Raw genomic sequence first — 27,412 nt, 5'->3', positions numbered from 1 at the left:
TTTTATTTTGTCTGGATATTAATATTTATAGACTGAATAGTTCATTTTTTACAGAGTACCAATCACAAGATATTCATTCAGGGATATCTTATTTTGGTAAGAAAGAAGTCCCACTGTCATAATAAATTGGGTCACAATACTTTTATTTTTTTTTTCTTTCAGCAGCCAAAGTTCCCATTGAAGTCCTATACTGCCTAACCATGGTGGGGGTCAAGTTTTTCATTTTGTGGGACTGCCACTAAATGAAAAAAGTCAACGCCCCGGGTGGGATTTAAACCGGTGCTGCCCGCAGATATTAGATTAATAGAACTGAGCTAGACAGCCCTGGTCACAATATTTCTAAAAACCAAAAACTCCTTATAACCTCATTTTGTTTCAGCAGAAAATCAATAATACTGAAAATAATCAAAAATAGAGAAGAAAAAAACCAACTTAATTTTACAGGTAGAATTAAGATATTCATCATATGATTTATTATTCATAGAAAAATATACAGTAATTAAATGTCTTGATACATGCAGCATACTATTGCTTTTAAAAAATAACTTCATCTGTGAAAATGAATAAAATAAAAATTAATTACAGAGTATTTTCAACTCAAAATGAAAATATTGTTCTTAACAGTTTGAACGTGCATCTGACAGGTACACTTAAGTGCTCAATTTAGGCTTGATATTTACATACATACAAATATTTACTGATCGTATACAATTTCAAAATTTTTCTTAATAAATCAAATACAACTTATAAAAAAAATTATGAATTTTAATCATGATTAACTATGTTAATTAATATGAGTAATATAAAATGATCTGAGACAGTAATCAAAGAAACTCAAAAATTATGAACAATTATTAAGATAGAAATATTAAAATAATTAATATTCAAACAAAGTAACATATTACTTAATAAAAACATAAAAATTGGAGTTAACATTAACATTCAATATAACACTAATAGGTAATCAAAGACAATAATGCAGGAAATGGATAACACAATTCAATAACAGTTAATAAGTATCAGCCATTTTAGTGAATACAATTTATTTAAAACAAAAAGTATTTCTTTTTAAATAGCAAAATTAAAGAAGCATAAAAATTAAAACTGAAATTCATGCCTGATAATTAATCATACAAAATGGTTATTCCAAGCTGGATTAATCAACAAATAATAATCTTGATAATGTTTATTTTAAACATTTAGACCAAAGTTGTAATACACATTGGATTGTTTCATAATGGCTAAGATATCAAACTTTGATAATCCCCATCCATGGAGTTCTGGTTGGAGGCATAGCTTCTTATCTTATAAAAAATTCAGATAAAGGATAAATAAAATAACATGTACTGAAAAAAAAACTGAAACAGTAACATACAATATACTTTTTCTTCAGCTAACAGACACTAAAATAGCATTAATTAAATATAAGAAAAACAAACACTTAAATAAAATGACAAATAATTGAATTTAACAACTCATAATACATTTAACACTACTACAAAGAATATCACAAAGTAAGTAACATGACCGATATAATAAATTTAATATTCAACAATATACAAAAAGAAGCAATGAAAGTTACTTTCATAATTAGTACTTAATAGCAAAGTTTGAGGTAGTCGTTACATCATTTTATGGTGGAAGATAAGTTTGCTTTAACTTAAAAAGTAAAAATAATATTAGCTATAATGTGTAATAGCTATCAATAGGTAAATTTTGATTTCTCCTGTTAGTGAATAAAAAATATATACATTCCTTGAACATTTCTTAATATTATAAGAATTGATGAGGATTTATTAATTAAGTATTTTACCATTATTATGAAACAAGAGAATTGCATTTTATTTAAAGAGATGAAAAAGATTTGTGGGAAACAAAATTTAATTTTTGTTATTGAGACCATGAAACACAGATTAATCAGTGATCCAAAATATTTTGGAATTTAAAAATTAAAACATGACCATCAAAATACTTGAAAATTCCAGAACTTACTTTCCAACTTGCATATTTAAATTGATACACAAGAGAGAAGCACTGGGAAAGCAAAATAAGATAAAATAAAAAGCATTTTTGGAACAAATATGATGGTCGGAAAACAAATTAGTCTCAATTATTTTATAGAACGACTTAGGAAGAATCAGTCTACAATGAAACTATAAAGTATAACATTTGCAGAAAACATTTACATACAATAAAATTATATCATAATATACAGTATATTTATAGGCTCCAACTTTGTAATGACTAATAAATATAATTTATTTACAAAATATACAAACTATTGCTAAAACTGAAAACAATATTTTGTAACAGTAACAAAGCAACTTGGGGGATTTAAGTTTTTGTTAATTTAAAAAAAATAATAATAAATCTTATTAGAATAAAAATTTAACTTAAAACTTCATAAATTAGTTTTTATTACATTTACTTCTTCAAAATTAGAATGAAATTGTATTTTTCTTCATAACAATAAAAAAGGATTAAAACTTTCAAAATAAATTGTAAACATAAGTTCCTCAAATCTATTTCGTACGGGAACTCAATAATAAGTAAAATCGACACTACACTATGCTCGAACCCAAGTTAGTGGTCAAGATGGAACACTGTAGCAGGCTGGTCACTGTACGTCCATTCTAAGTCTGTTCCAAACTTACTGATATGAGCTGCATTTTTTGCAGCATATAATACCTATAAAAAATTTTATTAAGTATAAAAAACTAATTATAAGGAAAAAAATAAATTAATTAACAAATAGGTAGATAACTATCGAATATAAGAAGCTGGCATCAAAAATGAAAAGCTCTGATTAATGTTAGATTGGCATGGAGTACAATTATTTTTCATAAAATCACAGTAATTGACAGCTTGGTGAAGAAATCAACTCCTAAATAATCTTGATCAATGGAAATTGGACATTATTGGGGCAGAATTTTCATTTGACTGAAATGCCGTAATGTTAAATGTAAAATTAATATAAAAAAAATTATAATATATTTGTTAATAAACCTATCATATTAGCGACTAAATAAGAAGGTTTAAATCTAGACTTCCTTCAGCTGATATATTAAGAGCTACTATGTGCTCAGGCTTACAAGTGTTTCAAACATTTCAGCAAAAATAAGCAGCTATGAAGAAAAAAAGGATCACAACCATTTAACGAATAAACAGAGAAAAAGCTATTTATGAATAAATAATTCTATTTGTATTTCAATTTGATAAGAATAAAAAGAAAAGGAAAAATAAAAAACAAAATTTAAAAAAAATAAGTAGTCATGAAGAAAAAAAAAAGATCACAGCCATTAAAAGAATAAATAGAGAAAACTATTCATTATTAGATGATTTTAACATTGGATATCTTCCACAATGAGAAGTCCACAGGCCTCAAACTTGAAAATGACAATTCACTAAACCATTGTACTTCCTACAGATTGGATAAAAGAAGTGGCAGCATCAGATTGCTAGATTGGATGTAAAATTGTTAGAATAATCAGCACGAAATCAGCAGGTTAACATGCTATGAGTTGACCAAAATATAGATGGAAGGATTGTGTCAGGTCTGAACATAAAAGATTTAGGTTACTGGAATCGAACCTTCCTGTTCATAACCCTTATTATTTATTCATATACGACCAATCAAGAGTTATGTATTGTGAATAAAGAAGAGACTAATAGTTTCAAAAGGAGGGAAGAATACTGATAAAATTAAAGTAATTAGTTGCTATTCATTATAAACCTGATTATCGATGTAGTTCTGACAAGGGTAACACCATACTGAGAGGTCAGAGAAGCTGAGGGTCAGAGGATGGTTGGTTGATCCATTGTGCTCCATCATGTGCCCGTTCACGTACCTACCGCATTCCACCTAAAAGATGAAGAAATAGTTAGCTTATAGTACAAGATAATTGTGCCAATTATACATTTCCTAAACTAAAAATTGTATGTGAACGAATGAAAGTAACTTCCCCAAGACAGTCTCTTGAGAAGAAATGATACAAATTACTATAACATAATCTTCCTACAGGAATAATGTACAAGTCTTATAGTTCAAGAATCGTTAACTAAATGTGAAGTTGAAATAGCTCCATTGTATAATGTTGCACTTAAAAGCATCTTTAAAAAAAAATAAGTCATAAAAAAAAAAAACTCCATTTCTAGGTGACTTTGATTTGACAAAATAGTCTCTCCAATAAGAGCTATCCTAGTTGTGGTAATACATGCTGGGAAATAGTAGATAAATTAACGAAAACAGGATGGATTCCAAGTGAGATAAGAATAGCAAGAAATGAAAAAGTAGATGAGGGGGCCAAGACAAAACTTTCTCTAACACAGTAACACTGCCTACTAATATGCTCACAAAGGCTCGGATGAATTACTTCTACAACAGTTCATGTAATAGCAATGCAACAACCCAATGTCAGCTTCGGGGTATACCAATATCCGACAGAGGATCTTTCCCTTAAATACCTCCAGTTCTTTTTCATAAATCTTTCACATAAAGTACTTAGAGAACTCACTACTCAAAAAACTTTTTTGGTTCTTGAAACTACTAACAGATAAGAAATCCAAATTCAAGATTCATTCAAAACTTTACTTACGAAAAAAAAATGTAGTTATTAGATTTTGGTATTGATGTCGAAATTAAAATCTTTAATTGGCAAAAAAGTGGTCCATTTTTTTTCACATAGTATTACATGACAGAGTTAGAGCTGAAGTATAATACAATAACTTACAGAGTAACAAGTAAGACAGACCCAATTCTCAGATGGGTCACCACAAGTTGAGCAAGGAGTTGAGACATCGAGAACACCATTAGGAACTGGTGCAACCTCAGGCAAGTGAGGACAAGTTCTCAAAGGGACCACAGCAAACATTTCTTCATTTTGAAGAGCCTACAAACAAATCATATAAAAATATTAAAAGAAAATATCGATATTTGTAACTATGTTCACTTATGCACCACATAAATTTTATTTTTACCTCCAAATTTTCAGTCAAAAACTCAGTGAGGGTCGGTCGTGAGGCAGCTCCAGAAGAGTTAGAGCTCATCCCTGGCTCATTGGGTGTCCTACTGCTACTACTACTGCTACCTTCGTTGTTACTATGTTTATTATTGCCTTCTTCATTCCCATCAATTGTTTCCTCTAACTTCTCCTCTCCTAGCGATAAGTCTCGCACTTCGCGAGCGAGCGTGTCCGCGTTTTTTTGGTTCTGAACATTGGTAGCAATATTATTCCCTTTTTTCTGTTTTCTTTCAGTAAGAACATTTTCTACCTATAATAAAATAAAAATGCCATAAATAAAATATATACATACTAACATAAGACTGTAACAAAGTAACCAGTAAATCTCCAGTATAAAATTTTAAGAAACATATAATGAAATAATATCAAGAAGTTAACACTGATTGACTATAACAATTTAATAATACTACTTTAAAATATTATAAAACAATTAATAATAAAGTAAAAAGTAATTAAGAACCTAAAATCACTATAGCTAAAACTGAAAATCATGTTGATCAATTAATGAAATAATCAAAAATATCTTTGAAACTTAGGTAAAAATATGAAGAAAAATTATGGATAACTAACTAAGACACTGCATTCCAAAATAAACCAAGTCCATTTTTATCTTATTTAATTAACAATTTTGGAACTAAATTATTACAAAAGATAATTGCATATTATTTTACTTTATAAAAAAAGAAGCATTTTTTTGGAGATAAAAACTGATTTAGTACCAAGTGATAAAAGAAATAGAAAATTATAAATTTGAAAATGGACTGCACTGGTTACAGAATACAATCCCTTAATTCCAATGTATTTCAAATTTTTTCAAAAAATTCTTCAACAGCAACATAATTTCAACATCAAATATTTAACTATTAATATTATTCGATTAAATATATAATAAATTGTTAAGGGAAGAAGGAAAAAAGATAAAGCTTGCTTTGTATAAGATATCAATATTAGTATCTTATCTTTTAAGTCAAAAACATTTTCACAATATAAAGAAATAAAAACTTCTCATGGTTAGTATATCTTAATAGAAACGTAAAATAAACAATTAGTCTTGGAGCATGTTTAATTCAACATATAATGTAAGTTATAACATTCGCTTTATTTTATCCTGAAGTTGTAAATTAAAAAAAAAAGACGAATCAATGATAAGGAAAGAACAGAAAACTAATGCGAAAGAGCCTTTGTTAAAAATTTATCAATGAACTACTTTCTTTTTTAGGAATACCAATCTCTATTTTAGTTCATAATAACAATTATTTAGATTAAAATTTTTTTTCTAAGAATATTCAAATCTATACTCTTATCCTTATATAAAATAAGTAGGCATTTAGATTAATTTAAGACCATCATAAAGAGATCAGCATTATATATAAAACTTAATTTTTACTTTCACTTACCAATATATGTATATATGAAAGTATTGCGAGCACGAAAATTTTGAATTTGAGTTTTCAATTTAGGTCCCCAAGTCCAAATATTCAAGTTCTGCAAAACGGTCTGGCATGTCTGTGTGAACAGCCTACCACAATAACCAAAAGTCGTATGAAACTGATATTACATATTTCGACCAGGTGTATGTTTGGGATATTACAGCAACTTTTTCATTAAAATAAATAAACAAGAAGTACCACTTTATATAGTCAATTTTACACTTTTGTAAGATTTTCTAAAAAAAAAAAAAGACAGTAACGATTTTGATTAAACTCAATAAATCAATGTAGAATCAAGTGGTCTTTAATATCAAACTGGTTTAATCCTCATTGAAATAGTCTGACAGGTCTGAAATGCGATTTAAAAAAAAAAAAAAATCCTCTGAAATATCTTTCAATTTTTTTAATTTAAAATAATTAGCCATCTCACATTTTAATGAAAAATGTATAAAAATTAATTATGAAAGGATTTAATAATCAACTTAAGAAAATTAGAGAATTATTTTTTTTTTTAGGTTGAAAACACATTTCCAAAAAACAGAACAATAATATAGACTTATATACTGTTGAAAAGAAAGATTTCAAAAAAATAATAATATGCAACAAATTGAGTCATAGATAGAAAGTAATGGAGAATAAGGAAAAATCCATAAACAAAACAGGAGTTCTAACACGAGTTTGACATTAAACACACATATCTAGTTTTCTGTTTTGTCAGTCTGATAACTGTTGTCATGTCAACATTGTTATTAAATAATTACTTTTTAATGTCACTTAACCTATATTTGGAGCTTTCAGAGGACACAATGATTAAATCCATAAAATCATTCTTAGTATTTTCAATATTGATTTAATTACAATCTAGCACTGGATAAGTGGTCAAATGCAAAATGTAAATTTTAGTAGAACTGTTACATTTTTATATTTCTACCATACCTATGCAAAAGAAAAATTTTAAAAATTTGGAATGAAAAATATTAAAAGTACTTTAATGAAAACTATAAAAATTGTAGTTAGTCAATATGTCATTTATAAAATAAGTACAGGAAAGTATTGAAACAATAAATAATATAGAAATATCAGTTCCGAAATGAGCAGGGATTAATTTCAACTCAATGTAGGCCGATAAGTGAAAGTTGTGTGATGAGTGCATCCCACTAGATTTTTATTTTCTACAACACCAAAACAAAACGATATTTTAGTTATGAAAACAGAAATATTCTATAGATGACACATATGATCACAATATTAATAACTAATAATCAAAATCAACAGAGGTACAATACAGAAAAATAAACACATTAATGTATCTAAAAAATAATGCAGCACAATGAAACATTATGAAAACTTTTCAGTGATTTTTCATTTTCAGAGCAGTGGTGTTATAATTGTAAAACGAATTCATGATGAACAATAACATACACCAAACATTCAAAGAAATATGTAAATGTATAAACAGAAAGAGTAAGGAAACATAACAATATAGAAAAAAAAAAAAAGAAAAGAAAGTTGCAAACGTTTTTTCCAACTAAGTGTTTTGCAAAACAATCACAATTTGGCAAAAGGTAAGCTCACCTACTCATCACCATTGATGTAACAATTGCTAATTATTTCTTCTTCTCCATAAGGTTTTTACTGCGTCCTTCAACACTGCGTGCAGAAAATGATATGATATGGTTTAACTATAATTTGTATTTTGTGTTTTTCAAACATCAAATAATAAATCTATAATTAGAAGATAATCATTTTTAGATAATATTTTATCATCACAGGAATGTTTTTAGCATTTATTAAAAAATAAACAGCTAAAATACCGAGTTTTGCGTGGAAGTTAGAATTAATGCTAGTTCTATGGTCAAATTATTTTGTATGTATTAAATTTAAATAGTCATGTATTTATAAAAGAAATAAAAAGGAACAATATTGATTTAAATTATCAACTTAAAGCAAATAAATATTCTACATTTTAAATGAGATAAAATTTAAAAAAAAGTGGAACCTAGTTAATTTACAGAGGAGTCAAGTAAAAATGAAACAACTCTACTGCTACAGCCAGTCAGAAATGAACGAAACTTAAACAAACTATAATGTGAAATGATTCAATGATTTATTCACTGTCAAAGCCTAAATGAAATAAAATTATTAATGTAAAAATTTCAAGCTTCAAAAACAGGGATAGCCATTAATTATCATTTCTTTGATCAATAATGAAAGCTCATACTTTGAATAGCTACTATACAAGGCAGGTTTTCTACATCTAGCTTGAGGATCAAGTAGCATCAATAATCAAATTGAAAAACAAATAGCTAAGAGAAGATACAAGGTAATAACATAACTAAAATGGTAAAAATAAGAATTTTAAATGGAGTAAAGTTATAACAGCTTTGAAAAATAAAAAGTTTTTTTTTATTTTATTTATTGATATTTACAACTGTATAAAAAAATACAACCAGTAAATTTGATCATAATGACATAATGATATGATACAGGATGTAGAGAAACTACCCAGTAGTAGAACTCTAAAAACAGTTTACAATATAAGGTCACGAGGCCATCTTCTTTAAAATAAAAAGTAATCAATAATCTTTAAGTGTGGTATCGTAATTTTTAAAGAATTTGATGTTAGCACAATTGTAATTAATAAGTTAAAAAAGATTCATGTAGTAAGCAATAAAAAAGTTTGAGGAAAAAAGACCACTCCACTTCACAACTTATATACCCCAAAGTCATATGTCAAGCCTGTTGAAGAAAATGTTTTGAGCTCAACGATAATCATCGATTTCCCTGATTTTAATTACTGTGATTGATATCTAAAAATAAACTCTAACCTGAATCTTATTGTTTATTGTTTGTAGTTATTCAGTCCAATATTTTGGAGGTTATATTAAAACAATTATATTGTTCTACGGTTGTATTGCGACTTAATAGAATAATTTCCATAAATCAGAACATGAATAATAAACTGCTTGTGATGTCATAATAATAAATACATGATAAAACAAATTAATAACCTTAAAGTATTTTTTTTAATTGAGTTGAAATAATAATCAAACTAGAAACACCCAGCTAAAAGATTGTAAAACAATTTTAAAATGGTGACTGACAAGACAGCTATCTTATATACAGGGGAAATAATTTCTCGCTAATAGTCTATAATCTAAAAAAAATAGACTGTCCCCATCAAAAAACTGTCCGCCTAAGATCTGTTCATAGGGTTCACTAACAGTTAAGTTTACTTATCCAGCAATATATGTTTGAGAATGGCCAAAATGCCATATTATTTTCTTATGTAATTCAATGAAATATATATATTATAATTAAAATTTCTGGACTTAAGATGGTATTTTTTTTTTTAATCATAATAGATTAATTATTGTAAACTAGTTTCTTTATTTGGTCTAAATTGTACAACAGGTTGAGCTTATTATAAAGTTAATAAACTGTTTTCTTTTTATAACAGAAAGGTATAGTATGTTCATATATATTGAATCAACTATAACCAACATGATAGTGACAAAATTAGCAAAACATTTTCATTGTAAAAAATAATAAGTAAGTAAATAAAAGAAAATTGTAATTATATTTGACCCTGAAACAGATGTCCATTTCTGTAAATTAAAAAATTAAATTCTTATATCCAAAAACACTAAGCATAAAAACAGGATCAACTAAACAACATTCATAATAACAAAAATAAAGTCTTAATCCATAAAAATCAATTTTCATCTTAAATTAAGACTACCTACAACAAAAAATAATTTAACTGTGATATGAAGAATAGATTGAATATATATTTGAAAAAAATTACAGTGCCGGTACACCATTACATTAAAACATAAATTTTATAACTGAAACAATTTCAAATTTTAAGCACACAATAATGATTTGAAATTAACGAAATAGATTAAAGAAAGATAAACATAACTATAATTACTAACATTAAATAAGGATATCTAGATGAGGGTCTAATCCGAATTAATTTAAAAATTATTATCATTATGATGAGAAGATGGTTGGGGGTCCGGACAGTAAAATATAAAAACGAGTTGAAAGAACTTATTTAATAGTGCCAACGTTTCAGCCAGAGTTTCTAGCCTTCATCAGGGCTAAGAACAATGAATAACAACCAATGAATAAAAAACAAATAAAATAAAATAAAAAGATAAAATATAAACAGAATGACATACAGAATGAAAATTATGAAAAATAAAGTTAAGTGGAAAATAAAATGTTTAATTAAATATGTAAGTAGAATAACATAATCTTTATTATGAAATAAAATTTTTAAATTATATAATGCAAAGAAATGAAGAAATATAAATATATTAATTTAACAATAATTAAAATTTAAAGTTATGAAAAGAAAAAAAAAAGAAAATAATAAAAAAAATATATATGTAACTGATGAAATATGTAAGCATAATACTAGAATAAAGAAATAAAATATAAGGTTGAGTTAGACAAACGAAGTGAATATATGGTGAATATAACTAATAATATGGGTAAGGGGAAATAAGAAGAGAAGGAGGTAAAAATAAGATAAGAAAAGAGACTAAGACAAAAAACTCACATACTCCAAAGAGATCGCAAATCTAAGTGAGCTCAGTGGCGCCTGCAGTAAGACTCTGAATTAAAAATACATTAAGAAGATGACGAAATTACCAGAACGAGAGAATATGTAGCAAGTTATTTGGATGGGTAAAAATAAGAAATCGAAGATATTTAAAAACTTTTATTTGAAAGAGGAAAAAGTATAAAAAGGTCACGACAAATGGCTTAAAAAAAAATGTATTATCATCATGTCATTTAACTTGACGGAAGAAGGTTCTAATTGAATATAGAAGCTTTCAGAGAAAAGTCTTTTATCATGGTTACCGAACTGTGACTAGAATAGATGTTTTATCAAAATTGAAGGAGTGATTTAAAGAGAGAGAATGTTCTAAAAGCTTAGAGGCAGAATGATTATATGAGAAAACAGAATACTTATGTTGTTTGATGCAGTCTTTTAAAAGGTTTTTGGTTTCACCGATGTAAACAGAATTACAATTGGGAGTGGAGCAAGGGATGGGTATACATGTGATCGGTGTAGAAGAGGGATAGGGTCTTTAAGTTGTGAGTTGATATTAGCTAGTGTGTTGTGAGGTCTAAAAGCAATATGAAGGTTAGGTATAGTAGAACTTAGGAATTTATAGATGTTTTCTGAAAGAGAGGAATGTATGGTAGTGACCTGCATAAGGGGATAGAGAAGGGTTGTGAAGAATTAGGTGAACTAGTGAGACAATTTTTGTAGTTGTTTATTAGTTTATGAATGATATGGAGGGAGAAGTTAATAGTTAAGAGTATTTGTTTAATGCGGTGTGTGCTTCTTTCATGGAATTGGGAAAAACAACAGGGAATAAGGTTTTTAGCTATGTTAATTTTTTGATGGTAAGGATGCTGGGAGTGGTAATTTAAAAGTCTGCCTGAGTAAGTTGGTTTAGTTTACTAGTCAGTGGATACGGTGTTGTCTGGGTTGAGGAAATAAAGAGAGTGAATATTTTCGTGTTCTACAATAAAATTAAGGCGTGGATGGTAGGAAAGTAAGGCGGATAAAATATCAGAGATTTTATCAGGATTAACAACAAGGAGTTCATCTACATATTTTTTAATGAGAATAATGTCAACTGGAAAAAGTGGGATAACGGAATCAAGCAAATCATTGAGGACGATGTCTATTCTAGCTTATTCTAGAGTCTATTCTAGCCACAGTTCGTAACCACCAACAAAAGGCTACCGTTTACCCATAAAGGTTCGTATACCCATCCCTTGCTCCACTCCCAATTGTAATTCTGTTTACATCGGTGAAATCAAAAACCTTTTAAAAGACTGCATCAAACAACATAAGTATTCTGTTTTCTCATATAATCATTCTGCCTCTAAACTTTTAGAACATTCTCTCTCTTGAGTGATTCTTCGATTTTGATAAAACATCTATTCTAGCCACAGTTCGGTAACCATGATAAAAGACTTTTCTCTGAAAGCTTCTATATCCAATTAGAACCTTTTTCCGTCAACTTAAAAGCAGACTAACATATTCCCAAATAGTTAATTTATTGAAAAAGTAACATAGTTAAAAAAAATTTTATTTAAAAATTTTTATTTTATTATTATTACTACTATTATAATTTTTTAATTATTATTCTTATAATATCTTCAATTTCTTATTTTTACTCATCCAAATAACTTGTAACGTATTCTCTCCTTCCGGTAATTTCGTCATCTTCTTAACGTATTTTTAATTCAGAGTCTTACCACAGTCCTAGCACCACTGAGCTCACTTAGATTTGTGATCTCCTAGGAGTAGGTGAGTTTTGTCTTATTCTCTTTTCTTATCTTATTTTTACCTCCTTCTCTTCTTATTTCCCCTTACCCACGTTATTAGTTATATTCACCACATATTATTATTGTCATGGTTTCTATTCACTTCTTTTGTCCAACTCAACCTTATATTATGTTTCTTTATTCGAGTATTATACTTGCATATTTCATCAGTTACATATATTTTCTTCTAATAATTAATATTTTTTTTTATTATTTAATTTTTTTTTCTTTCCATAACTTTAATTTTCAAATTAATATATCCATAATTCTTAGTTTCTTTGCATTATATAATTTTAAAAATTTTATTTCTTTGATTATATTATTTATTTATTTTTTTTATTCATTGGTTGTTATCTTGCTCTTTTTTCTTAACCCTGATGAAGGCTATAAACTCTGGCCAAAACGTTGGCACTATGAAATAAGTTCTCTCAACTTGTTTTGTGTTTCTTCATCTTCTCATCATTATCATTAATTTTTTTTAAAAGGATAATAAATCTGACTAACATGATTTTTATTTTCCTCAATATTATTTTTCAATTTTATAAGTAAAACTATTTCAAATTTTATGCACACAATAATGATTTGAAATTAAAGAAATAGACTAAAGAAAGATAAACATAACAATAATTACTAACATTAAATAAGGATATCTAGGTAAGGGTCTAACCGAATTAATCAAAAAAATTAGTGTCATTAATTTTTCTTAAAAGGATAACAAAACTGACCAACATGATTTTTATTTTCCTTAATATTATTTTTCAATTTTAAAATGTTAAATTTTTCAAAGTCAAGTACAGTACAATCTTGATAATCTAATTTATATGAGACTGACAAGTTATCTGATCATTAAACATTTCAAATTACTGAGGGTCAGACATAACCAATGTAAATAAGGAATTCAGATTGAAATGATGGAAAGCTAATTTTTTTTAATTAATTATTATCTACTAAGAAAATATAACCACTACAGAAATTGTTTAACAATAATCAACAAATACGTTGTGATTGAAAAACAACCTCCTCACTTCTGCTTTGAGGCTTAGCCCGCTATCTGTCCAAGTGTTCTTTCTTCAGACATCACAACACTGTCAAATAACTGAATGTTTCGAAATAACAAATTTTGGAGTAAAAAGATTGTACTGTGATACCATATTAACAGACATAACATGAACAACAATTACAACAGCCAAACCTGGATAAGTAGAATGTTCAGAAACTGTTACAAAAAGTTTTCTCACCAAGTTGTTAATGGTTTAACAAAAAGAATTTTTCTGTGTATGAATTCATACTAATGTAGAAGTAAATTTGGTAATACAGGCACTAATTAATACAAGTTTCAAGACTACTCTATGAGATACTTCGAAATACACTAGAACCTTGATATATGTATTCCCAAGAGGTTTTCAAAAACTTTCTTGTATTGAGGGGTTGATTATTTTGAGGTTCAGATACTTACTTATTGAGCTCTATGTAACAAATTGTATGAAATCTAAACTCGTTAAAATGATAAATAGGTGCGGTATGAGAAATAATAAACACACCGTAATTAAACTATGTACAGACTTACTTTGAAAAAATAGACAAAAAATACTGTACAGTACATATTATATATTAGTTACACATTGAAATTACATAAACTTAATATGTTCTCATTCACAACACATAATGCAAACTGTTACCGTTAGTTATCCATCACTACTAGATGACATGTATAGTATACTTCAATTACAAAAAAATTTAATGCATTGGGTAGCAAAATAGACAAAACTCTAATAAGGGCTCATAAAGATTTTTCTTCAGACCCATAAATTTATTTAACTGTGGTAGATATTTGGACAATGTATTGCATGAAGGTCATTTTTGCAATATAGAAGCCATTCTTATTCATTGCCTAACGATAAATTATTCATTCTGAAAGGATTTCAAGTCATTATATCAAGATTTGTTTACATACTTTATTCATTAAATAGAGCTCTATTTTTCATTCAATGCTAAGGCTAGTCTAAGAAGATTTTAAAAATCCTTAATATCAAGGTTTTCATATCCTCAAGATTCCACTATATTTCTTTTAATGTTTTGACAATTTTTCACACAACTTCTTCAGGTATACTCTACTGATACAGGTTTACTGAATAAGTTTTTCAATGAAAACTTTAAAATTTAATATGTTATAAATAAAATTTACTTACCGGAAGAGCTGCATCAAAGCAGAGAGATGACCAGTACCTAGAATGGGCACTTATGACTTCCCTGATAGACTCGGAGGCTGATGTACAAGGAACACTACCCTCTTTCAAAGGCGGTAAGGGATCACCAAGTAATGCTTTGGTACACATTGTCATAGAATAAGAAATAGAGTGGATATTATAACCTCCTTCTAATGAAAGAATTACTTTTCCTCCCGCTAGGGGTAACAGCCAGGAGGTCATATGTCCAAAGCACTCTGGAGTCACTTTACAACCTATTAATACAAACATTCATCTTATGAAATTTGTCAACTAATAGATGTATAAATATATATATTTTTTATGTTGGATACTTGGCTAGGTAAGTCAGAACAAATGTAGCACAATCTCAATTATATAGAAAAAATAATTTAGTTAATAGATATTTTTTTGAAATCCTGATCGAGACTGCTTATATTTATGATTCAAAATAATACATATTCATAAACCCTCAATTTTTTTTAAATTAATTAATTTTAAATACCCAACATTTCAAACAAACTGGCCATTATTAAGGACTATATATTAAACAAGAGTGTACTAAACTATAGATAAAATATTAATTTTATTTTTTAATAAGAAATATAGGTATCTGGTAACACAGGGAGGAGGTTACACAGATGATTTAATTGAATTAATTGGTGTGACTTTTATGTGTGTGAATTAAAGTTTATTCAATTGTTAAGTTTAGTTTAAGTTAGTGTATTAAAGTTTATTTGATTGATTCAATTCAGTGGTTATTATTTAAAAGAAATCCTACAAGCAGCTTTTATTACAAACAATTTAAAAACCATAATTAGTTATAAATTAAAATACCTTAATTATCATTTCAAAGCCTCACATTAAGTATTAAAAAACTAGCAGGCTATTTTGCTCAGGTTTGATATAATATCTTCAAATTAAATAAGGGAAATTATATTTATTTATAAATTTCCACCATTTTATGTTTACTTGCCTATATTTGACAACTTTTTCATTTAAACATAAATTCTTTAATTTGCAAGTTTTGTTATACTATTAAGAGCTAACCTATCAACACCACAGCATTTAACCTACCTCACAACCAGGTTAGGCATAGTATCATTTTATTTCAAACTATATTATGGTATATTTGATAATTTTTTTTTTTAATATTAAAAACCCTTTTAAATTGAATTGTAAATAATTACTAAAAACCATATTAATTACAAATTAATTTACTTAAAATTTCTGCATAATGCTGATTTAAAATTAATTGTATTATTAATATTTTATGATATATAAATATATTGAAGCATTTTCATTTGAATCAAAATCAAAACTATATTTATACATGCTGCACCAGTTCTGGTTTACTTGGTTCCTTATTTTTGGTACCATTTCGATGTTGATACATTCACTCTCCCAAATTATTTGGTTTCAACAATCTAAATTGCTGTAAAATTCAAACATGGAATTTTATAAACCAGTGGTGATGGATGTTTTGATTTTATTTTTTCCTTAATTTTGCAAGAGTTATTTTTAATTTCATTGCTAGGACTATAACACAAGGCGAATTTGTCAACATGTTCTTGAAATGATCTCTATATGTCTTCAAATAGCCATTTTGTATTAATTAAATCTATAAAACTTTTTTCTGATTGTATTTTTATTTTGTTCATTTGTCTTTTTTTGGAATTACTTACATCCAGAATTTTGTAAACAAAATTTTTAGAACAAAAATTTTAAAGGAACATTTTAAAAATCTTACTTTTTACTATATTTAACCTGATAGAATTAGTCATTTTTAACACCTTAATTATGTAATTATTTATAACATTACAGCTAGTAATTTATATGAAATATAATGTAAAAGTAACTTATAATGAAATATACATTACTAGCAGTAATTATACTTTTAATTAAAATTCTTACCATCTGTTCTGTATTAAATATAATTTCACAAATAATATTGATTTTAAAATTGTTAATAAGTTTGTAATACAAGCTGTTATTTAATAGATTGTCCTTGGTAATGGCCAGTTTGGCAAAAACATTGGATATTTAGGATGAATTAATAAAGAATGTTGAGACTGTATGGATAGATATATTTTATTTATTATTTTTTTTTTTTTTCATTGGCGTGACAGACCGTGGAGGTCCAAAGCCTCGCGCTATGTACTTAAGAAATACATCGCGCGTTTCCTGACGTGATTTTCATAGGGTGGGTCTGTCACTCCCACGCCTATTTTTGTGAGTGCCACCCATTGGCTAACCGGCCTCACAAATGCCCGGGGGGAGATTGTGAGTGAGTATTGCGTAATTTTTATGCTTGAAAAAATCCCGGTAGGGCCGGGCTCAAACTCCCAATCTATGGGTTGGGGATGGTAGACAGGCGCGTTACCACGCTGCTACCATCACCCCCATATTTTATTATAATATTTAAATTAAAAAATCTTAAGTAACATCTAATTACAAGGAATAAGTATATGCTTTATGAATGAAAACTTTTTCTGATTATAACCTATAAATAACAGAGCATGGATATTTGAGGGCTGTGAAACTATAAATAAGGATTTACCTCCTAAAGGATCACCGATGGCAGCATCAAAGCCAGCTGAAACTAAAACAAGCTCAGGATCAAACTGATAGGCTATAGGTAAAACCACTTGAAAAAAGGCTGCGACATAGTCTCCATTTCCCATATTCCCCTGAAATTTCAAAATAATAATTACACAAAATTGTTAACATCCCATACATTATTATGATGATTACACATTGATAAAATCAATCAAGTAAGGTAAGTAATTACAAAAATTACATTAAAAACCATATCAAATAAAAACTATTTCTTTTTCTTGAAATTTCCTTATTAGTATTAGGAGGAGTATCCAGATAAAAAATCTAGAGATAAACATAGCGAACCTTATTCCAAGGAATGTTGACAGTGTAACCTTCACCATTCCCTCTTCCAACCTGTGTAGCTGCACCATCTCCAGTATTAGGGAAAAAGGACCCATTGTCAAATCTGTGTATCGAGATGTAAAGAACACTTGATTCTTCAAAGAATATCTCTTGAGTTCCGTTCCCATGATGAACATCCCAATCTAATATCAGAATCCTAAACAATGAAAGTAAGATTAATAATTATTGATATGTTCCAGCTTCTTTTAGCATAGATGAAAAATTCTAAGTGCTATGAAAAGTAAAATTTAGAAAAGGGAAACATGAAGGAGTGCATGTAGAAGTGAGAAGCTGGAGTTAATCGGAGGATATTTTGACAATTAATTCTAGAGCGAAATAATTTAGATAATGTTAAAAGCCTAAAAAGTCTGATTGGATTCAGTAACAAATCTGTATTGAACTTATATTTTGGAGTAGAACTCAAACTGCACATATTAATAGCTCCCTGAGAGCTGGATCAGGAAACAGGAGTTAGACAAAATCCCAAAATAAGATTTTATTAAAATGACAGAAAACTTTACCAAAACTTAAATTATACAATGAAAGAATACCTTTTAAGACCATATTTTTTTACAGCATAATGTGCGGCTATAGCTACATTATTGAAAATGCAGAATCCACAAGGCTCGTCGGTGTCCGCATGATGTCCAGGAGGTCGTACAACAGCAACGCCAGTACCACTTTCACCCTGAAGAACTGAATCTACTACCTAAAGATTTAATTTAATTTTATAACTTGTTTTAAATTTCTGACAATCAGAACTAGTTTCTAACTTTTCATATTCTAAATTAATTTAAAACATGTATTAAAATAAGTTTTATTTTAAAAAAAAAGCTTATTAAATCTCAAAAATATACTAAATTATAATTAAGATAACCAACTTAATTATTACATAACTAACCAACCAGCCAACAAGCAACTTAATTAACCAACAACTGACTCAATAGACCTCATCTTTTTCAAAACAATATTGAAACAAGTCACTTAAAAAAAAAAAATCGTTAAAGCATTTAATATGCTGCTTGTGCATTGAACATATATTCTAAATAATTATTTTGCTCATATTAGTAATTTGCATTGATACTGTTACAAATAATAGTTAACTAATGATGAATAAAAATTCTGATACTAAAGAAAAAATATATAAGATGGTCAGGGATGCGGTCAAAAGAGTTCATTTGACCGCATCCCTGACCATCTTCTTATATATCAATTTTTACGGTCAACTATATATACATATAAAGAAAAAATATATATATGAAATTACCTGCAAAAGAGAACCCGCAGCAAGGCAGGCAGCTTTGTAAGTATCTTGATGCAAATATACGGAATGGTATACCTGCTGTTTCTCATTTAATTGAAAACTGCTCAGACTTGAAAGATTCATCATGTCATTAACATGTGATTTGCTGTGCACGTATCGAATTTCATCTTCTGTCACCGAGCGACTCTACAAAAAAAAAAAATATCTAAATGAGAAAAGGCAAAACAATTAATGATAGAACAAATTTGCTATTGATGAACATAAAAATTAAACAAAAATGATAGCTCTTAATGCTAATAATGTAGTGAAACTATATACCTTCAATACATGCAATCTAGAAAGAAGTCCATATTCATCATGGAATTTATAAATGGCTGATATCCTTGCAGGTTTTTCTATATGATCCCTTAAAATAAATTTCAATAAACCAATAAAAACTAAAACCAATTAAAATAATCAAATCAAATAAACAGATGCTTCGTAATAATTACAAACCTATCTTCATAATTTTTATGATCCATCATTTTAGTATCATAAACAAAACACACTTTATACTTTGGGGAAAATAATTTTGTACCTAAAATGAAAGCAATGAATAAGTATCATAATTATAAAATTTATTTTTTTACTTTTAAATAACTATATACTAATGGAGGAGTATTGCAATTATGAAAAATTTCGAATCCGGGAATTTATCGATGGATTTTGATATATGGGAATTTACCAATGGATTTTGGTATATGGGAATTTACCAATGGATTTTGGTATATGGGAATATATTAATGGATTTTGGTATTTGGGAATTTATCAATTTTAAAGAGGAATGACTCCAAATAACTCTAAATAACAAAATGGTCAGTTTGTCCATTCACGTTAAGGATTTGTTTGTATGCAAGTGAACAGTCTAGTTCAAAAATGAAAAGAATTATGAAATTATGAGCTAGGTCTTATTCTCAATGAAATAGTCTGAGAGGACTTAAAGGCCTAAATGTAAAATACCTTTAATTTTTTTTACTTTAAATAATTAAATATGTCTCATTGTTAGTAATTATAAAAAAATGGAAAAATGAGTAGCTTAGTTATGTGTACCATATACTCTGCTATGATTGGCTTCATTAGACCTTGCCGAGTTAAAAACTAAGCAGTTGTGAAGAAGTCACATATTTAAACTCATTTCTAACACATTTCTAGCCAGTTTGTTTTTGTTTTTTTCAATGAAAGAGCTTTGGTACTGCATGGAGGATGAAACCACATCACGCAAACAATGTTTAACTCATTTTGTGAAAAGAAACTGGACCATTGTTCTCCATGACTGTAACTGAGCTACTAAAATACAAACTATGAAAGAATTTGATTACCAACTAACGGAGAAAAAAGAAAGATATTTTCTGAGGTTGAAAATAAATTTTCAAAAATAATAGAGGTAACATAGATATATAATACACCATTGGAAAACCAAAGATTTTAGCAAAATTAATACCTACATATTAAGTTGAAGAAGGTAATAATGATGAAAAGAGCATAGATAAATTGAATTTTTTGAATCTTTTAAACTCTGGCTAGAATAGGATGATAACCTGTAGAATTTAGAATGCCTACCAGCCCTAGTAGAAGCACATAAGTACCTTATATTCCCAAATAATCAAAAAGTGTTGTTCTAGTACAAAAAAAAAGTAGCCAATATTCAGTAACAATATAAAATAATAGGAAATATTATAATTTTGCTGATTCTTTCATCTAGGTATTTGGACAGTAAAAACAAACTTATATCATTGATAAATAAGGTTAAATGTTTATAATAAGTAACACTCTAATAATAAATAACTTACTATTTATCAACGAGTCTAATCTTGAATTTAATTTAGAGAAGAGGTCACTGCTCTGAATTGGATAACAGTCCCTGGTAGGGTACTTATCACTTTGCACAACATTGTGGTTAAAAACAATACGAGGAAGATGTCTTTTCTCATCTTCGCTAGCAGCTTCGTATATACTGTAAGTTGGGTAGTCACGGAAACACTTCCAAACATCTCTGTGACTATATATTACATTTGAAATTGTCTCAACCATGCTGTAAAAACAATTATAAAAAAGTTAAAAATTGCAATTTATTTAAATAGCATTAACCAAAACTAAAACTACAATTTTCAATACCTTTTTGAAGGAGGATTTAAGGATCCTAAAGATGGTACAGGATCTCCAATAAGAGCTCTTAATGTCAAAGCAGCACATTCAGATAGTGACTTAATGCAATAACCTCCCTAAAATAATTTTTGTTTTGATAAAGTTTATTTTTTAAGAATACAAACTAGAATATTTTTAAGTTTTCAGGTTACTAAAATAATAAATCACACTCCAAGTATCAGTGTTTAATAATCATCTTCTGTTATTAAAATGGACGTGAGGATTATAATGAAATTAATCTTTTATTTATCAACATTGTGGCTAAAGTTAATATGGGAATGGAAATGTCAGCTTGGAATCTCCAGGACAGATTCCTAATAAACATATTGTCAGCTCATTAAAAGCAATATTTAAACGATTGCAAGTATTTACCACTATATAACTTGATAAAGAATTGAATGAAGTAAGAAAGAGCCCGATCTTTGATCTACCAATGACTAAACACAAAAAATGCTAATTATTAACTAAAAACTAAAACTGAAATAAGAGAGTTCTAAGGTAGCACTTCAGCTAATTCGAAACAGAAGTGGATTCCAGTTCAAATCTGACCTTAGTAGACATAGTCTTAGTTAAGACCAATGCCACAGAATGAACCTTGACCATTATTGCCTCACTAAAAAGGATTAGGAATTTGTTGAATATCTAGAGTATGCTTTCATAACGGGATTATCAAAGGCCATTAATACAAACAAAGATCTCATACAATAACTAATAATTATCAAATAAAAATAGAATGTATCATACATACCTCCAATAACACAGCAACTTTTCCACTAGCTAAGGGCATTAAGTAAGAGATCAAATGAGCATAAACAGCTGGAGTAAGTTCCATTTCACCCTAAGCACATAGCCTTCATTCAAAATACAGTAATGACACAAAAATAAAAATTTAGTGTTTCGATTTTTTTTTTTTTTTTTTTTTTAACATGTATTAAGGATATGAGGAGTTTTCAAACAAGTCAATAAATCCACTTTTGGAAAGTTATTATTTAAAAATCATGAGAGCATCTCGTGTAGAGGAGTTAAATTTTTATTGATATTTCACAAGGCAAAATTTAAGTTTAGAAACAAATTGAAATATAAATAGAAAACTCCTCATATGTGCATTTTTCAAATTAAATACTTGAGAAAACCTGAAATCTATGGACTCATTAAAATTAAATAATTTGATAACTATATTTGGAAGATAATTTAGCTAAATTTAAGCTTAAATTACAAACTACCAGATATACATATAACTCCTATATATATGTATTGAATAACTTATTTTGTCAGGGAGGTAAGAAAAAAAAATTAAGCTTAAGGTGTATACACTCAAATTTGTAAATAAATAGTAAATTAATTACACTGGACTCTCACTAATCCAGACTGTTCAGAAATCAAAATTAATAATTTGAAGTTAAGACAAATGTTGAATAAAACCATGTGAACAACTAATGTCCTCTTATACTTAATAACAAATCCTTGTAAAAAAAATCTTAGACATGATCAGAAGCCTTGAAAAAGAGGTTTTAAAATTTCAACCTTTTTTATAACGCTCAAATGTTATAAAAAGATTTTCAATATATAAATTTTGATTTTATATTCATCCATTATACCAAAGTCATCTTTTTTCCCTGTCAGTTATGTGAATTTTTCACTGATCCCAACTTTTTTGGTTTTATTAGTTTGGACTAGCAAGATCCTATTGTATAGATAATAGAATAAAAAAAAAAAAATTTTACTTTGAGAGAAATTCTCTGAAGAATAACGAAAGTGTATATAAGAAAAAAAAGAAATAATAAGAATTTCTACTAAAACATTGGTCTTAGATTAACATTACTGATAGATGCAATTAATTATTAGGGTGTCCTTTAATTTCTTCTTTTTTTTTATGCGAAATTAATAGATGATATTTCTTGTCTAAGGTTGATTTACTGAGTAACATTACATACAAACTGCTCTGCTCTTCTGAATCTTCTTCCATCTCTCGGGAAAACTCCTTATTATGCCCTCTTTCCAAAATTGTTGAGATTTACTTGCAAAATATTCATCGAGGTGCATTTTAATTTCGCTTTCGCCTTTGTGACATTTAACATGGAGAAAATTTTTTAAAGAGTAATAATTGGATGGGACAAGGTCTGGTGGGTGCGGAGGATGAGGTAGAATGTCTCAATCAAGCTGTAAGAGTTCTGTCTAAAGGCAATGGTGGCTGCCCGTAGCTCAGTGGTTAAGACACAGTCTTACCAATTTGATGTCTACTGGCAGTGCCGATTCGAATCCGGCCTGGGGCATTGACTTTTTTCATTGAGTTGCGGTACCACAAAATGAAAAACTTAGACCCCCAACCATGATTAGACAGTATAGAACTTCAATGGGAGTCTTGGCCAAAAAAAAAAAAAAAAAGGCAAGGCCAATACAACATGCAGTCTTACGTTGTGATGAAATATGACCTCATTACATCACCAATTCTGATTGTTTTTTGACGATGGCGGCTTTTAATTTAATTAGTTGATAGCAATATTTTGCAGAATTGATCGTCTCACCTTGTGGAAAGAGGTTCTAGTACACTACATCTTTCCAGTTCCACCAAATACTTTTAAGAGCTTTCCTTGGATGAAGTCCTGGCTTTGCAACAGTTGAAGGTCAATTTTCCTCAGACCAAGTGTGTTTTCTAGACACATTTTAATATAAAATCCAAGACTTGTCTCCAGGAACAAGCCTCTTTAAAAAAGGATTTTTTTTTTCCTTGTAACTGAAGAACAAATTGCACATGGAGACACGGTTCATAAGGCTGTTGTTCTTCATACCGATTCACATATTCCATCTTGATTAAATGATTATGTACCATTGTTCTAGGAATGTTAGTCGCATGTACTACATACACTGTAGTGCAGATTTTCAGCGATCATACTCTGGATGAGGTCTAGATCCGTTGTTACTGGGTTGTCACTGCGGTCTTCATCTTTCAAATCAATATTGCCAGCTCTAAAATTTTTAAACCAACTGCAGACAATTCTAATAGTCATAGTACAACTCCTATAAATAGTGCAAATCTCGTCTGCAGTGTCATTTGCATTACTATCTTTTGTAAAGCAATGAAGCTGCAAATGCTTCTTTTGGCTATCTATATTGAACTGATAGAAATAGATTTTAAAAGAGACAATGTCAACAACGAAGTGCACTATGAAAGAGCTGTCAGATAACTTAAATAAATGCCTCCATGTTTACAAACATAGCTGACTCAAGGTCATACATAGCATGGTGGAGAAAAAACTTATGGGACACACAAATATTTTAAAAATTTATAAATTAAAGTACGATGTTAACGATATAAATTGCTTTATAACAATGTTGTAATTGGATTGAGTCATAATAGTTGTCATTTAAAATGATTAGAAAGAATCAAAATGCATAGAAAGAAAATATTTTAACGGAAAAACAAAAACTCATACAATGTAAATGTGATTCATTCATCGCTAAGAAAAAAATACATAGAAAATTGATATTTTCAACTTAATGAGTGTTATATAAAAATACAAATAACTATTTATGTATAACCACCTGACTGAAACTAGTGAAAATATTTTATAATAGAAATAATTTCTCTATAAGTCTATTATCATGTACTAAGTCTACATGTATCATAATGACATGACCCATGTAGACCAAGCACACAAAGAAATATAAAAGTTAATAAATAAACTTTCCCTCTCAGAAACTGATATCATTTCCTCCTACCAAATTCTTTTGGTCTGTGTTCATAAACTAAGCCTCTGAGAGGTAATGCTAATAAATTATACTACAAGGGGAGTCAAAAAGTCTTTAGAAAATTGAAGAGGTGGCACTCATAGCATCGGTTTGTTAATGGTTAATGGTTTTTTTTTTTTTTTTTAGTAAACAACATTACTCACTAGATACCAAAGTTCGAGCCATATTTATCAAATTGTTTTGTTTTTATCATAGGTTGAAATAAATAGCTTTTGTTTATTTAGAAAAATGGAAAAAAGGTGGGATTTGAGCGGTGAGTGAACACTTATGTTTAAAAGGTAAACACTGAAATTAATCCATGCTGAGTTAGATGCAATTCATGGCACTACGTATGCACTCAGCTAAGAACAAACGCAATCATGTGATCACTTCAAGGCTCTCTTGGCACACATGCGTTGAAATTTGGGTTAGTTTCACTGTAAATATAACATTGACACACCACTACACTTCCGAGATGAAGTGTAAACCAGTTTCAAAGAAGATAAAGCCAACTGGCAAGATTGTGGCCACGGTTTTCTGGGATGCATTTGGAATTATGCTCATCAACTGTTTGGAACAAGTACAATCACTGAACAGTATTATGTATTGTTGTTAGGGTGACTAGGTGAAAAATAAAGGGAAAATGTCCTCATTTGAACAAAAAAATAATCCTCTTAAACAAGAGGATGCTAGATTGCACATGAGTGCAGTTTCAATGGCTAAAATTGAGGAATTAAAGTTCAAATTATTAGATCATTCACCATATTCAGCATCAGTGACTTATTTTAATTTCCGAATAATGACTCAGTGGACAATGGTTCATGTAAAATGAAGAGGTCTTCGCCAAAACGAATACCTACTTTGAGGAATTTCCAAAAATCATATTTTTCTGATGGCTTAGGGAAAATTGGACATTATGTTGCTAAAAGGAAACTATGCTGAAAAATAGAAAACAATGTTTTTCTATCTTTTCCTGAAGATTTATTGAGCCACATTTTCACATATGATCATTAATTATGAAAAACAAGTTAGACAGGCCTTCATTCAAGGAGAAGACAATGAGAACCCTTGAATACTTGGATACAATACTGAGAGTATTGATGCTATACACAAACTAGCTCACAAGGCCCCTAAATAAAAATTTACATCTATACATAAAATACAGTTATTACCTTTTCATCACCAATAGCTGAATCATAACCAGCTGATACAACAATTAGTTCAGGTTCAAACTGTTAAACATATCAGTAATGGTTACAAATCAAAGTATAAAATTTAATGAAACATTCCATTTTGCTAGCTTCCAACAAAAATTAAACAATAAAATTAAGCAGGACTGATTACATGGACTTGTACATTGTGTTTTATAGATAACACAAATAATGAAAACATTCGATAAATGTACAAAATGTTCCGATAAAGCTAGCAACAAGGATCGTTTCATTGGAAAATAAATACTATCTCTACCTCAGGACATCCCAGAGCAGCGTCGTATCCTGCAGATACAACAACCAGTTCAGGCTGGAACTGAAACCCAAGTATTCAGCATTTTTTGAAAATAATAATAAAATGAGCGATGAATCATAATCATAAATGTTAAGCCAAACAATTATTAGAAATTTTAAGCCTTTACTGGTCATTGCATGCTATACAACCACTATTGGCTAAATAAATAAATTTGATAATGTATGATAGAGAAATATAATATTATGAATCAAAATTACCTTTATTTTAAACAATTAATTTAATTTTGATACATTAAAAATGAACAATCTGAGAAATAGGAAATGAATGCATTATTACTCATTAAAAAAATATGTCCTTATGAACCTAATCTGCTGTAAGCATTTATAAACTTAAATGAAAATTTATATATAAGAAGAAGGTCAGGGTTGCGATCAAAAGTGAAACAAAAATAGTTGTAAACTATTTTTGTTTCACTTTTGACCGCAACCCTGACCATCTTCTTATATATCGATTCTTATGGTCAACTATATGTACATATATTAAATGAAAATTATTAATCCTAACATCACTAATACTTGACATGATTATTTAAATTATTTCCTTATGTTTAAACGTAATCTCAGCACAGACTAATAAAAAAAAAAAATAACAGATGACTGAAAAATCGGTGAAATAGTTTTATATAAGGTTATATATGAACAATTTCTTTCTTAAAGAATTATAATGTTATTTACAAAAAGTTTCAACGATAAAAGGCATTATTCCTCATTATCACGATTTTTATTGCTGATAAAAAAAAAATTATATGTA

The 27,412-nt window shown here is 28.4% G+C and overlaps 1 protein-coding gene across 4 annotated transcripts in view; it reads right to left on the bottom strand.

Annotated features, from left to right (window-relative positions):
* Positions 1-436: 436 nt before the first annotated feature.
* The window catches only part of HDAC6 (histone deacetylase 6), a 32,446-nt gene continuing 5,470 nt past the window's right edge, over positions 437-27,412 (bottom strand). For 3 of the 4 annotated variants that reach the window (XM_014415447.2, XM_014415446.2, XM_014415449.3), the window contains 15 exons: positions 26,603-26,662; positions 22,155-22,244; positions 21,377-21,483; positions 21,052-21,293; positions 19,718-19,799; positions 19,541-19,628; positions 19,226-19,408; positions 18,510-18,667; positions 17,920-18,115; positions 17,576-17,705; positions 15,001-15,272; positions 4,978-5,271; positions 4,731-4,889; positions 3,734-3,862; positions 437-2,688 (listed from right to left, as the gene is read on the bottom strand). In XM_014415447.2, the coding sequence (XP_014270933.1) occupies positions 2,584-2,688; positions 3,734-3,862; positions 4,731-4,889; positions 4,978-5,271; positions 15,001-15,272; positions 17,576-17,705; positions 17,920-18,115; positions 18,510-18,667; positions 19,226-19,408; positions 19,541-19,628; positions 19,718-19,799; positions 21,052-21,293; positions 21,377-21,483; positions 22,155-22,244; positions 26,603-26,662 (2,295 nt within the window). In that variant the 3' untranslated portion in view covers positions 437-2,583. Of the gene's footprint in view, positions 2,689-3,733; positions 3,863-4,730; positions 4,890-4,977; positions 5,272-15,000; positions 15,273-17,575; positions 17,706-17,919; positions 18,116-18,509; positions 18,668-19,225; positions 19,409-19,540; positions 19,629-19,717; positions 19,800-21,051; positions 21,294-21,376; positions 21,484-22,154; positions 22,245-26,307; positions 26,368-26,602; positions 26,663-27,412 lie in introns of all 4 variants that reach the window. The other variant, XM_014415448.2, reaches the window with a different exon arrangement.

Source organism: Halyomorpha halys, unplaced genomic scaffold (genome assembly GCF_000696795.3).
Source record: "Halyomorpha halys isolate HHAL.00 unplaced genomic scaffold, Hhal_1.1 Scaffold100.1, whole genome shotgun sequence".
NCBI classification, from domain to species: domain Eukaryota; kingdom Metazoa; phylum Arthropoda; class Insecta; order Hemiptera; family Pentatomidae; genus Halyomorpha; species Halyomorpha halys.
The sequence above is the reverse complement of the archived record's forward strand: the minus strand, read 5'-3'. Positions and strand labels throughout refer to the sequence as shown.